At 42.0% G+C, this 14,794-nt stretch overlaps 1 protein-coding gene across 2 annotated transcripts in view; it reads left to right on the top strand.

The window, feature by feature from the left end:
- Positions 1–13,904, top strand: part of LOC115074553 (protein CEPU-1-like) — a 42,354-nt gene extending 28,450 nt beyond the window's left edge. The window contains exons 5-6 of one of the 2 annotated variants that reach the window (XR_003852271.1): positions 12,564–12,680; positions 13,562–13,904. Coding sequence is in view for 1 of the 2 variants with exons in the window: in XM_029574118.1 (XP_029429978.1) it covers positions 12,564–12,667 (104 nt within the window). In the remaining variant the exon portion in view is untranslated. Of the gene's footprint in view, positions 1–12,563; positions 12,784–13,561 lie in introns of those variants that run through there. The other variant, XM_029574118.1, reaches the window with a different exon arrangement.
- The last annotated feature ends 890 nt before the right edge of the window (positions 13,905–14,794 follow it).

Raw genomic sequence — 14,794 nt, 5'->3', positions numbered from 1 at the left:
TATCGATCAGGTCTAAAGTTAGCCAGATAAATGGCCCCATACGCTATTTGCACATTGAGAGCTTGCAGTTGTGGTAGAACTCTCTCTGACAGGGGAGGGGGGGGGGGGGGTTATAGCCACGTGTGATTCTGTGGCACCCAAAATATTAGAGAACTGTGCAACAGCACAGAAATCTATCTCCACAGCCTGCAGCTCATGCCTCTGTAAGGGAAATCTGATGTGATCATGAATATGCAAACACATGGCACACAGCACTTGGTGCAAACACCTTGAAAAGCTTGTTTGTGACATTCTCCCTACTGACAGTGGCTTGGAAAGAGCCAGAGGCTATGAAATGCAGTGAGCTCAACAGTTCACAAGGCCTGGAATGGCATGAGATCTGCCTGTGACAGAATCCATTTCATCTTTCAGCTCCTCATATAATGCCTTGATGGCCTGTGAGCTCAAATGGTACCTTCTGATCAATTCCTCAGGAAGACCAAGCAATGTGGCACAGACACAAAATATTCACTCCCTCTGGGTCCAGCTTCATCTCCAATGTGGTGTGAGACCCCTAACCCCATGCAGAACCCACCTGCCCTGGTTGCCCATTCACCTTCTGCTATGGCTCAGGAATGGGTAGCATTTCAGCCTCTTGATGCTGCTGGTTTGCTTCCCTAATTTGCAATGTAGCCAAAAGCAGATTATAGTGGGCACACATTTTGATAGGAAGTAACTAGCTGCTCGGAAGCTCTTTTTATTGGTCTAAAACTTAGTAGGTGGGCTAGGAAGGTGTGAGCCTGAAAATATTGTGAGAAATAACCAGTTTTCGGCTGAAGTGTTTTGTTTTTCCCAAAATAACTCCTGTGTTGATATTTTTCCCCAAATCTGTGATATTTCCTGATGTAATGTACAATATAATATTGCAAGAAGTATTAAACCATCCTCATCTTCATATTTTGCTTGTGTGTTTAAATATTTCCATAAAAATTAGTGGTCAAAAGTTTTAATGCGCATTGCAAAATATTTCCACATGATGCGCTTACTTGTCGCACAAAATCAACCTTTTTAATGAGTTAAAGCTGTTTTCTGCATACTACAGCCCTATTACAGTTTAGCAAATGAGGAAGTTAACTAGCCAATAGTCTTTGAATATCAGGCTATTAGGAAATGACACAATTCTGACCTGCCCGTGGCATTCCTCTGGCATACCGATTGCCATCAGTAGCAGCAGCAGTGGCTTCTTCCGAGAGGGGCGTGACGTGAGACACACTCCATTTTGGCCCCTCCTTCCCGCCATGACAGATACCTCCGCTGGAAGTCCCTGCAAAAGACGTCGGATGCAGCTAGCGTTTAAGCAGCTTCTTCCCTGCAGCCCTATGCTTCGGCAACAGGCTTGGTGAGTAGGTGTTTGCTGCTTCTCCTGGATTATGCTGATTGTTCTGTTCCTTATGTTCTCCCTGCTTCCTGGTCCTGCCTTGTGAGTCCTATTGTGTGTAAGTTCTGTCATTGGTCTTCTCTTTGCTGCTTTGACCTTCTGCTGGATTCTGGACTTCGATTGCTCGCTACCTGCCCTGACCTTCTGCTGGATTCTAAACTTGGTTTGCTCGCTGCCTGTCCCGACCTACTGGAGTCTGAACTTGGATTGTTCACTGCCTGCGCCAACCTTCTGCTGAGTTCTGGACTTGGATTGCTCGCTGCCTGCCCAGACATTCTTCCTGCTCTGGATTTGAATTATTTGCTGCTTGTCCTTTCTGATTCTGTTCATTGACCACCTGCCGATGGTCTTTGCTCCCATCTCTGCTCCAAAGTAAGACTGTTAGTCTCTCCTGTGGGATCCACAAAAATCATAACAGTTTGCCGAGGCCATGGCTCCAGTAGATCTAACAGCCTTACAAGCCATTCCTGGCCTGGCAACTCCGGTACAGCAACAGCAAGGAGTTCTGGATCAAGCAACAGGGGTTCTTAAAAGACTTGTGGCATGAATGGATGCACTTGCCATATCCTCGCCAACACCGGCTCCTCCCAGTCCATCTACAAATTCAGTTCTTCGATTGCCATCTCCTCCTCATTTCATTGGTGATCCTTGCCAATGCAGATGTTTTATTAACCAGTGCAACATGCACTTCTCACTTCAGGTGCCACTATTTCCTACTGACAAAACAAAGGTCACCTTCATTCTTTCTCTGCTGGAGGGCTCAGCATTAGCTTGGGCATCTCCCCTTTGGGAATGAGACGACCCCTTATTGGACAATTTGACCATTTTCTTTGAGACTTTTGTTTGATTTTCAATGAACCAGGACATTCAGCCTCTGCAGCCTCTGATCTATTACAAATTCGTCAGGGCTCTTGCTTCATTGAAGACTATGTGATTCAGTTCCGGACTTTGGCCATTGAACTACGGTAGGGAGAGGATAGTCTTATAGCCATCTCACCAAGGACTGTCAGAATCCATAAAGGATGAATTGGCTGGACAAGAACCGCCAGATTCTAGGGATGTGCAGACCAAAAGTTTAAGTTCATAAGTCCATAAGTCGAAAGGGGGTCCCATTTGCGGTCAATATGGACATATGGAGAATTCCATAAGTTGAGTCTATGTCCATATGTGCAAATAAAAATTTAAACCCCTCACCCGCCTTAATCCCCCCCCCCCCCCAAGACTTACCAAAACTCCCTGGTGGTCCAGCGGGGTCAGGACGCCATTCCTGAACTCCTTTGCAAGGAGCACGTGACGTCGGCGTCACGTCGGAGTGACGCGGCGTCACGTGATTCCCCTCGGGTTCGCTCCCGGACCCCTCGTTGGGCTCAAAAGGCACTTTTGGCCAGCTTGGGGGGGCCTCCTGACCCCCCCAAGCTGAAATGTAAATATTCTCTTTTTTAATTCCCTCCCCCTTTCTGGTCCTAGTTATTATTCCCTGTTTTTTGTAACTTTCTCACGTCCTAATTATTGTTTTAATATTTTTTAAGTTTCACACTATATTTAATGTTGAATTGGGAAATGTTTATCACTATGTTACTCCCTGCCTCCACACACATGTTAATTGTAAACCGGGTTGATGTGATTCTTATCATGAAACTCGGTATAATAAAAATAATAAATAAATAAATAAATAAAAGAAAATATCAGTTTATATGTTCTACCATCTGCTGTCAACCAGATTATATTGGGATTACTATGGTTAAAGTTATACTAACCTCACATTGATTGGAGTTCCTTGCAATTGGCTAAATGGAGTTCAAAATGTCATGAGACTTGTTTGATCCAAGTAAGGGCACCAGCACTCAAAATTCAGTGTTCTATTCCAGCTCTTCTGGGGTTACCCACTCCATTTGCAGAATTTGCTGATATCTTTAGTAAACAGCGAGCCGAGACCTTTTCCCCGCATCGAGACTGATTGCTCCATTGGATTACTTCCAGGAAAAATGCCCCCTCGGGGAGGAGTATACTCACTATCAGTTCCAGAAACAGAGGCTATTCAGGATACTTTGGCCAGAGGGTTCCTTAGACCTTCTTCTTCCCCGGCAGGAGCTGGGTGTTTTTTGTTGGGAAAAAAGATGGGTCTCTTGCATCGATTACCAGGGACTGAACACCATTACTAAGAAAAATCGGTATCCCTTGCCACTCATCACAGATCTTTTTGATTGACTCAGAGGAGCACAGATATTTACTAAATTAGACTTACAGGGAGATTACAATCTGATTCATATTTGAGAAGGAGATGAATGGGAAAACTGCTTTCAACACACATGATGGCCACTACAAATATTTAGTCATGCCATTTGGACTATGCAACACCCCAACAGTGCTCCAAGCTATGGTAAATGACATATTTTGAGACCTTTTATTTCCCACGTTGTCGTCGTATATTTGGATGATATTCTTATTTTTTCCAAGATATTGAACCAATAGCAAGACCATATACGACAAGTTCTTCAATGTTTGCATGAGCATAAGTTATATGCTAAGTTAGAGAAATGTGCCTTTCACCAAGAATTACCTTTTCTGAGATATATAATTTCCTGAATCGGCTTACAGATGGATCCAGAAAAATTCAAGTCAATCCTGGACTGGCCTCAAGACATTACAGTGTTTTTTTGGGATTTTTCTAATTATTATCATCAGTTCATCTGTGGATATTCCTTATTGGCAGCTCCACTCAGGCCTTAACCCGAAAAGGGGCAGATATACACAATTGGACCCTAGAGGAAGTTCAAGCCTTTCAACAATTAAAGAAAAATTTGTCAAGGATCCCTGTTTTCAGCATCCCACCAAACCATTCATTGTCGAAGTAGATGCTTCCTTGGTAGGAGTTGAAGTGATTCTTTTACAATCAGATACAGTTAGGAAATGAATTACCTGTGCTTATTTCTCTAAAAAATGTTCTTCTGCCGATAATTATTCCATAGGTGATTGGGAACTTCTTGCCATTAAGTTAGCATTGAAAGAATGGTGTCATCTAATAGAGGGAGCTAAGCATACTGTCACAATCTACACCGATCTTAAGAATTTGGCATATCTTTCTCATGCCCAATGGCTAAATCCCCGACAAGCCCGATGGGCTCTATTTTTTAGTCATTTTGACTTTAACTTGCTCTTTTGCCCAGCAGAAAAGAATCAATGGACACATGCTCTATCCAGAAGTTTTTACCCTGATGAAACCCCTGAGTTACTTCTTCATATTATAGATGCAGCCCGAATCATGATTGCCTCTATTTTTACAGTTCCGGTGGGGAAGACAGTAGTCCCTAAACAGTTGCGAGAATGAGTCCTTCAATGAGCCCATGACTCTCTTCTTGCAGGTCATCCAGGACTCCAATGAACTAAGAAGCATCTCTCTCAACTCTATTGGTGGCCTCAGTGGAAAAATGACACCAGACAATATGTAACATAGTAATGACGGCAGAAAAAGATGAAAATGGTCCATCTAGTCTGCACAGCAAGCTTCCCAAGGCAGTCACTGCTTCTCCGTGCAGGTTACCCCCATGTTTCTCTTAAGGGTAATAACTGCTGCTCCGTGCCGGTTAAGCTTTTTTATTTATTCCCATCCTCTAGCCTTTTAGTGAACCACATTGTTTATCCGATGCCCCTTTGAAATCCTTCACACTTTTAGTCTTTACCACGTCTTCTGGAAAGGCATTTCCTGTCCTATGTGTGCAGCCAACAAAAGTTCCCGGTCTCGACCTTGGGGGTTACTTCAGCTGCTACCAGCCCCTGAGAAACCCTGAACCCACATTGCCAGTGACTTCATCACAGATCTTCTGAAGGAAACAATACGATTTGGGTGGTTGTGGATCACTTTTCAAGAATGGTCCACTTTGTTGCTCTCCCTGGACTGGAGTATGCACGATTGTTTGCTCAGCATGTTTTTCGACTACATGGACTTCCTCATCACATCCTGTCTGATAGAGGAGTTCCGTTTACTGCACATTATTGGAAAGGACTTTGTAAAAAATTTGGAATTCAGCTTGATTTCTCCTCAGCTTATCATCCTCAATCTAATGTATTGGCAGAATGAACTAATCAATCACTTAAAACCTTTTTACAATATTATGTGAACCAACGTCAGAACAATTGGTCTTCCTTATTTTTATGGGCCGAGATGTACCATAATCATGTTAACCAAGGCACAGGAACTTCACCTTTTGATCTGGTTTTTGGACATCATCCTCATATATCACTGCCTGTTACTACAACATCAACATGTCCAGCCATCATCCTCACTACCCAAGAACTACACGATCTATGGCAAAATACCCATCAGCTTCTGGAACGGGCCACGTTTCAAGCTAAAAAAATGGGTGGATCTGAAGTATCGACAATCTCCACAGTTCCATCCAAGAGAATTGGTATGGTTAAGTTCCCACAATCTCTGATTACAATTGCCCTCATTAAAGTTCACTCCTCAGCTTGTGGAATCTTTTCCAGTTGAGAGACAAATAGGAAATGTCACATATAAACTCAGACTAACTTCCAACCTTCAAATTCACAATGTATTTCATGTATGCCTCCTTAATCCTGCAATTTTGTCTTGGCCTACTAGAAAACCGAGACAACCTTCACCTGCAATAATTAAAGATGATACACAGTATGAAGTAGACAAAATCTTGGATTTTAGGAAAGGAAGAAAAGAATTACAGTACCTGATCTCCTAGAAAGATTATGGCCCGGAGGAAAATTCTTGGGAGCCCACCAGTAATATTCAAGCTCCTCAACTTATTCATCAATTTCATCAATGCTTTCCTTCTAAGCCCAGACCTAGGAGACAGGTGAAGAGACTTTGCTGGGGAGGTACTGTTAGAAAACAACGAGATTCTGAGCTGCCCGCGACATTCCCCCAGTGCGCCGATTGCTGTCAGTAGCCGTAGCGGCTTCCTCTGAGAGGAATGCGATGTGAGACTTTTGTTTGATTTTTGATGAACCAGGATGTTTGGCCCCTTCTTCCCACCAAGCCAAACCCACCCTCCCCCCACTGAAAGACCCCGTGGAAGACTTCTGATGCAGCAGCATTTAAGCAGCTTCTTCCCTGCAGGCCTTCGCCTTGGCAACATGCTTGGTGAGTAGGAATTGCTGCTTCTCCTGGATTGTGCTGATTGTTCTGCTCCTTGTGTTCTTCCTGCTTCCTGGTCCTGCCTTGTGAGTCCTATTGTGTGTAAGTTCTGTCACTGGTCTTCTCTTCACTGCTCTTCTCTTCACTGCTCTGACCTTCTGCTGGATTCTGCACTTGGATTGCTCGCTCCCTGCCCCGACCTTCTGCTGGATTCTGCACTTGGATTGCTTGTTGCCAGCCCAGACATTTTGCCTCTCTGGATTTGGATTATTTGCCACTTGTCCTGATCACCTGTCTGATTCTGGTTATTGACCACCTGCTGACGGTCTGCGCTCCGATCTCTGGTCCAAGGTATGTCTGTTAGTCTCTCCTGTGGGATCCATAAAAATCGTAACACAGGCCCAATAGTGTATAGTCAAGGAAACTAGTAAGGTAATATTGAATGGTGACCTGAAAAGAAGCAAAATGAAGATCTATGGGGAAAAAAGGTAGCGTGATTGCATTTTTTAGTTCTCGTAAAGAACAAAAAACAGCATTTTACACTTATTAGACTTTGGAGAATAAAGGCTTAGAAAGTCCGTAGAGTAAAAAGATGCAGGAATCACGGTTGGAAGAGAAGAAAATTATGGCTGAGTAGAGTATTTCCTTGAAAGAAGAGTCAAGCATGTGGAAGATGTTGATGGTGTTAGAGGCAGAGATTGTAGAGAAAAGAAACATAATGAAATCAGGGCTGAGAAGGAAGTAATTAAGCACAAAGTTAATAAAATATCTGCACATTATAATTAGTTACAGTCAGTCAACCTTCCTCCTGTCTTCTTGGGTTTGTTGATAAAACCCTTTGACCCCTTTTCTTTTCTTCATACTGCTTACAAATGATGCTGTCTTTGCATCCTTTTATCCATTTGCATTCTATTAGTGTTTCCTTACATGAAGCAGAAATTAACCGGATTTTACATCATATCTTATGTCAGCAGCTTGCTTACTTCAGATATTTCTCTGATACAGAACTGTACTGTCACGCTAAATATATATTTTAAGAGGCTAATAAATGGCACATATGCACTATTATAGAAATACATATGCATACACATCTAATAGCACATTACAAGGGTAATTTTCAAAGCTGAGAAAGTCTATGAGTAGTTTTTACTCACAGACTTTCCACTATTTCAAAGCAAAAGCACATGCATACTTTCTCTTTGAAAACTTTTGGAAATTACGTGCAAAAGAGGATAACTTGTGTACTAGGAGGATAATTTTTAAGCAACTCTTCATGGCTGCATATACAAGCGTATATGGCTACACAGAGATCTATGATATTTTATAACTTATGCATATGAGATAAGCGCATATTATAAAATACGCATGTCTGCTCTCAATATATGTGTGTATGTATGTATGCTTACTTGTAAAAGTATTTCATTGCATTGAACATGTGTACTTTTACTACCAATTTATAAAATATATGCGTGATTTTACATGCAGAACAAAGTAGCACTTGTCCATGTAAAACCAGATTTTCACATGGAAGTTAATATATTTTAAAACATGTCCACATAATTGAAATTTTCCGATTCCACCATCAGTTCGCCCTGTCCTTCTCAAGTTCATCAGATTTCCTACCCAGTCAATAGTAGACAATAAACACGTCTGTTATCAATTATGCAAGATAATTAGCAGGAGTAAAATAATGCCAATAAGTTGCCAAAAGTATGCGCATAAGTCTCTTATGAGATAGCAACTTACAAGTGTAATTGTTGGCCCTGTACCAGAATGTTCCTGGACCCCTCTTTTTTTTGGTGCCCCAGCGGGCTCTGAATATTGCTTCTGCAGCATTCTCACCCCAAGTGGCACAGGAAATGAAAGGTCTGACCTAGGAATTGAACCCAAGTCCTCCACCTGGTAATACAGGGACAGATTTTTAAAGGCTACGCGCATAACCTGAGAAAATCTGCCCCTGCGCGCGTTGAGCCTTAGATACAATGGGACAAATAACTGGTCTGGCTCAGTTACTTCCTTCTGCCATGAGACCATTTGGTCACCATACTACAAGCGGCCTATCCCTCTAATTTTTCCTGAGGCAGAGCAATCTGAAAAAGAAAAGTCTTCACTGACCAGGTTTGGCACTAGTAGAGTTATTTATTTATTTATTTATTTATTGTTTTTGTTATACCGAGTTTCATGACTAATATCACATCAACCCGGTTTACAGCTAACAATGTGTGTAGGGTAAAGTGTAACATAATAAACAAATTTCCCAATTGCAACTTTAAATACAGTAAAACAATAATAAGGATGTGAGAAAGTTACAATAAAACAGGGAAAATTAACTAGGATCAGAAAAGGGGGGGAGAGAGTGAATAAAGAGATATTTACAAATCAGACAGTTTATTTATTTATTTACAAATCAGACAGTTTATTTATTTAGTTACAGTACTTACAAATATTTACAAATATTTACAAATATTTACAAATATTTACAAATATACAGTACTTACAAATATTACAGATATTTACAAATCAGACAGTTTATTTATTTAGTTACAGTACTGTACAGTAATTATGGAGCAGGGTGACAATAAATATAGTTAACATTCAGTGCAGTAGTATACAGCGGTTAGGTATCATAATTTCAATAATAATAACATAATTACATAACAAACTAATCAACTCTGACAAACTTCCCTGGGCCAGTGCTTTGGTCTGGTTATATTGTCCCACTTGTGCATTAATGTCTCAAAAGCATGGTCTTTCAGATATTCCTTCAGCTCGACAGGCTCGCTTGGCCGTTAATTATGAATGTGCCTTTTCCGATGATGCACCTAGCTTCTAGAACTCATTGTCAAACGAGATTAGGCAATTGGATTGCTTAACAAATCTAAAATCCATGTTGAAAACAGTGCTCTTTAAGCGGGCGTTTCTATGCTAGCTGCAGTTAGTTAGTGCTTCCATAATAATCAGCTATTTCTCTCATGGCAAGCGCATTGTACTGTATCGTGTGTCTTGTATTTGTACTTCATAAATTCTATGTTTTGATGGCATTTTAATTGTGGTATCTTTTTTCATTGAATTATATATGTTGAAATTTGTACATTGCCTTGGGCCTAGTGTATAGGTGATTATGACATTTTTAATAAACATAGACAAGGTAAATTCAAAGGTAGTGTATTCAGTCCAAGTCTAGGTAGTGCAAAGAATCAGTGTGCAAATATAAGTTGTTTAGTGCAATCTGAGAGTAGGTAGTGCAGTAATGCTGTCTAATGGGTAATATAGAGAGTTTTAGTAGTCTTTGGGATGAATTTTCAAAACATTTAAGAACATAAGAAATTGCCATGTTGGGTCAGACCAAGGGTCCATCAAGCCCAGCATCCTGTTTCCAACAGAGGCCTAACCAGGCCACAAGAACCTGGCAATTACCCAAACACTAAGAAGAACCCATGCTACTGATGCAATTAGTAGCAGTTGCTATTCCTTAAGTAAACTTATTTAATAGCCGTTAATGGACTTCTCCTCCAAGAACCTATCCAAACCATTTTTGAACCCAGCTACACGAACTGCACTAACCACATCCTCTGGCAACAAATTCCAGAGCTTTATTGTGCGTTGAGTGAAAAAGATTTTTCTCCGGTTAGTCTTAAATATGCTACATGCTAACTTCATGGATTGCCCCACATGTAAAATTAGCATATAAATGCATAAGTAGCTTGTATTTGTATATAAGCTATTTTATAAGCATCAACAGTATATGCATATTTTTGGTCTTGCATGCACATTAATGCGTGCAAAAAAGGGGGAATCTAGGGGTGTTCAGGAGCAAGCTCAAGAGATATGCGCGTAAGTTGCTTTAAGAGACTTATGCATGTACATTTGGCAATTTATTTGTGTACTTTTTCACTTGCTAATTATCTTGCACAATTGATATCAGACTAATTTATTTTCTACTATTCGTTGGGTGTGAGGTCTGGGTGAACTGGGGAGAGTTCAGAGTGAAAAACAAGGAAGGGCTTAATGACCTGGAGAAGGACTGGGTGAACAAGTAGATGTTTTGAAAACATGTTTTAAAATATACTGACTTCCGTGCATAAACAGGGTTTTCTGTGAGCAAGTCATAGTTTTTTTGCACAGAAATTATAGGTGTACATGTTTTTAAAATAGGTAGAAAAAGTGGGGCGGATTTTAAAAGCCCTGCTCGCGTAAATCCGGGCGGATTTACGCGAGCAGGGCCTTGCGCGCCGGCGCGCCTATTTTCCATAGGCCTGCCGGCGCGCGCAGAGCCACGGGACTCGCGTAAGTCCCGGGGTTTTTCGAGGGGGGTGGGGCCGATCGGCGCGGCATTTTGGGGGCGGGATATGGCGTTTCGGGGGCGGGCCCGGGGGCGTGGTTTCGGCCCGGGGCGGTCCGGGGGCATGTCCGCGCCCTCCGGAACCGCCCCCAGGTCGCGTCTCGGCGCGCTAGCGGCCCGCTGGCGCACAGGGATTTACTTCTCCCTCCGGGAGGCGTAAATCCCCCGACAAAGGTGGGGGGGGGGTTAGATAGGGCCGGGGGGGTGGGTTAGATAGAGGAAGGGAGGGGAAGGTGAGGGGAGGGCGAAAGCGAGTTCCCTCCGAGGCCGCTCCGATTTCGGAGCGGCCTTGGAGGGAACGGAGGCAGGCTGCGCGGCTCGGCACGCGCCGGCTGCACAAAATCGGCAGCCTTGCGCGCGCCGATCCTGGATTTTAGCAGATACGCGCGGCTATGCGCGTATCTACTAAAATCCAGCGTACTTTTGTTTGCACCTGGTGCGCCAACAAAAGTACGCGAAGGCGCACTTTTTTAAAATCTACCCCAGTATGCGCTCTCAAAGCATTGCAAATGTTTGTGCATAAGGAAATATTTATGTATACATATGTGTGTACATGTATATTCTTTATATTTTTTTATATTCTTTATATATATTATATATATAATACATGTATATTCTTCATATATATAATCTGCATGTACCTGATATGCAAAAATTATAAAACTCTGTAGTAGATGTCCGCAGGATCATTTATGCTTGCAGATGAATTTTCAAAGGAGCTATTCGTGTAAAATTAATATATTATTGTAGCAGTTTTTCAAAAGACATTTGCATGTCTAGAATGCACATAAGCAAGTAAATCCTATGGACAATTCAATGGCATATATTGTAGCAATTTTCAAAACCCCACTTAGATGGGTAAAGTGTATTTACATGTGTAAAACCCATTGCTAAGCGTGTAAATACTTTTGCAAATCTGGCCCATTGTATATGAGGTCACACAGAGTTGTTTGAAAGTTATCCTCTTTGTGTCCCTCTATGAGACCAGAGCCAGGTTTTTACCAGGTTCCTGAAGATAGCTCGGGCGTAGGACGTAGTACCTCAGAGGTTAGCTGGCTAAATGAATATTTGGGCACTTATCCAGCCTAATTCTAGCCAGCTAGAATTTAGCCAGCTAAGTTCGGGGCATTCCGGGAGCGTAACTGGGAGAAGTTAAGTTAGCCGGCTAATTCCAATATTTAGAGTTAGCTGACTAACTTAGGTGGCTAAGTTTGGTCAATCCATAAACCTGTCCTAAAGCTAGCCAGCTTAACCTTAAGATAGCCGGCTGTATTCAGCAGTGCAGCTGCATTATTGAATATAGCTATTTGTTAGCCAGATAAGTTTATCCGTCTAACTTTGCTATCCGGACTGTCTGAATATGGACCTCATTGATTATGAGAAGGGGTCTGCAGACATGCCAGAGTTGTGAGCACAAAGTGCTTGATATATATAAGGGTGAGAGATTTCGTGTGTTAGATCAGGGCCAGGCCAGGTGATCAAAGTTGTTTGATTTTGTATGAGCTGCTGGCGGCAGTTTAAGGTGTTAGGAATCCCAACGTAGAGGGAGTTACAGTGGTCCAGGCGGGATATTACTGATGCCTGAATGCATGGCGTGCATGAAGCAGGGTTTTTCCTTCATCCTATTTATACTTCTTAAGTAATGTCTCTCTCTCTCTATATATATATATATTTTTTTTTTTCTGTTCACACAGGCCCAGGAGCAGTTCATGATGGGAACAAAGCGTCTGAGAAGGCTGGATGTGTTTGGCTGCAGCTGCTACCCCTCCTTCTGTTGCACCTGCATCTCAAGTTTTGACACACATGGAATGGTGGGAAAAAATGAGAAAAAATATATATATTAAATAAGAAAAAAAAAAAAGAAAAATAATATTGCAACCACTCACAAAAAAAAAAATCTGAAATTCGGAAAAGTGAAAAACACATCTCAGCACTGATGTCTGAAAGCAACAGAATTCTTTTCCTCCTGCGTTGGACAGTGTGCAGGCCTATGGACCAACCTTCGTGCACGACCCACGGCCTTCCCGAGTTGGGGGAGGGGGGGCCGGTCACTTTTTCCGATGAACCTTCTGCAGACGGTATTAAAGTTGAAGCCCTCAGTGTTGCGTGTTCTGATGGGCGTCCCACGGCCACCACCCATCCACAGGCCACACCCCCGCCCCCCTCCGCTCCCTCCCCCCATTTCCTGTAAAAGAGACAGCGACAAGAAAAACAAATAACATTTGTTAAACGTTTATTCATTTTACTACGTGGACATCACAGATCAAGAAAGAGGGGTCTGGTGGCTCATTATTAATTTTATTAATTATATTTTCCGATATGAACATAGAATGTCTTATTAAGTGTTTACGAATAGTGATTTGCATAGGCTTCTGGCTGGTACAGTCAGGTGCCAGCCCAGCCCTGGGTGTTAAGAGGAAACTGGTGAAACACCAGGACAGATCCGCAGAAAGGTGGTTTAACCACTTAGTGTTTCATTCACTGGTCAGCGATTATACTTTGCTGTTTAATGAAGCTGTGCATATGATAGTATGCTATAAACAGAACTGCTTAAAGACAAAAGGTTATTCACTGTATGTTGAGTTTCTTATATATGCTTATTCTTTCTACGATACAGTATATATATATATATATATCTATATATATTTTTTTGTTTTGTTTTCAGTTATATCCACTATTCTTTCCTCTGCAGGGTCTCACTCCGCCTTCCCTTCTGCAGATTTGACTGCATGCTGTAAATGGAGTTAGCTGTGTTATTGGTCTAAGAGATGATGATAGACTTTTCACAGTCCTTGTGTAATTGGTTCCTGAATTTCTCGGGTTTATTTACATGTGGAGAGACATTTATAAAAGGAAAAAAAATAATAATTATAACAGCAGCTGCACTGTCTCCATGGATTTTGAATCAGTAAATAGAGACCTTCTCCCCACCTTCTACCCCTCCTCTTTAACACCAGTGGGGAAGGGGCAACATAACAAGAAATGGTAAAAGAAAATACAAGGAAATCGAATAAAGAATAATTTGGTTTTCATGGCATCTGACAGTTTTTTGTGCCAGCGAGTGCTGGACCATAAGTTGTTCTTATGGAGTAAACAGTGGAGAAAAGGACAGGATGGTAAAAGGTGTCCATCTGGTGCAGGAGCTACAAAGGTCACTTTATTACTTCAGGAGAAGGTTCTGAAGACTTATAAATAAATTGCGGGCCCTTGATATGGATCCTAGAGTGTCTAGCTGGGCTAGAAACTGGCTGAGTGGGAGGCAACAAAGGGCAGTGGTAAATTGAGTTTTCTCTGAGGAGGGGGTTGTTGCTAGTGATGCGCCTCAAGGATCAGTCCTGGGACCGGTTCTTTTCAACATATTTTTGAGCGAAAGGTTTGTCAGGAAAGGTTTGTCTCTGTGCCGATGACATCAAAATCTGTAACAGAGTGGACAGCCAGGAAGGTGTGGAAAACATGAGGAGGGATCTAGCGAAGCTCGAGGAATGGTCTAAGGCAGCTAAGATTTAATGCTAAAAATGCAGAGTAATGCATCTAAGATGCAAAAACCCAAGGGAAAGGTACAGTATTGGCGGTGAAATTCTTCTAAGCCCAAAGGAAGATTGGGATCTGGGGGTAATTGTATCTGATGACCTTAAGATGGTCAAACAGGTGGATAAAGCGATGGTAAATGCCAGAAAGATGCTTGGCTGCATAGGGAGAGGAATGGTCAGCAGGAAAAGGGAGGTGATATGGCCCCTATATTGGAATACTGTGTACAATTCTGGAGACTGCACCTTCAAAAGGATATAAACAGGATGGAGTTGGTCCAGAGGGCGGCTACTAAAACAGTCACTGGTCTTTGTTCTAAAAAATATGGGGATAGACTTAAAGATCTAAACATGTATACCCTAGAGGAAAGGTGAGATAGGGGAGATATTCAAATATC

This window comes from Rhinatrema bivittatum, chromosome 12 (assembly GCF_901001135.1).
Source record: "Rhinatrema bivittatum chromosome 12, aRhiBiv1.1, whole genome shotgun sequence".
NCBI classification, from domain to species: Eukaryota; Metazoa; Chordata; class Amphibia; order Gymnophiona; family Rhinatrematidae; genus Rhinatrema; species Rhinatrema bivittatum.
The sequence above is the reverse complement of the archived record's forward strand: the minus strand, read 5'-3'. Positions and strand labels throughout refer to the sequence as shown.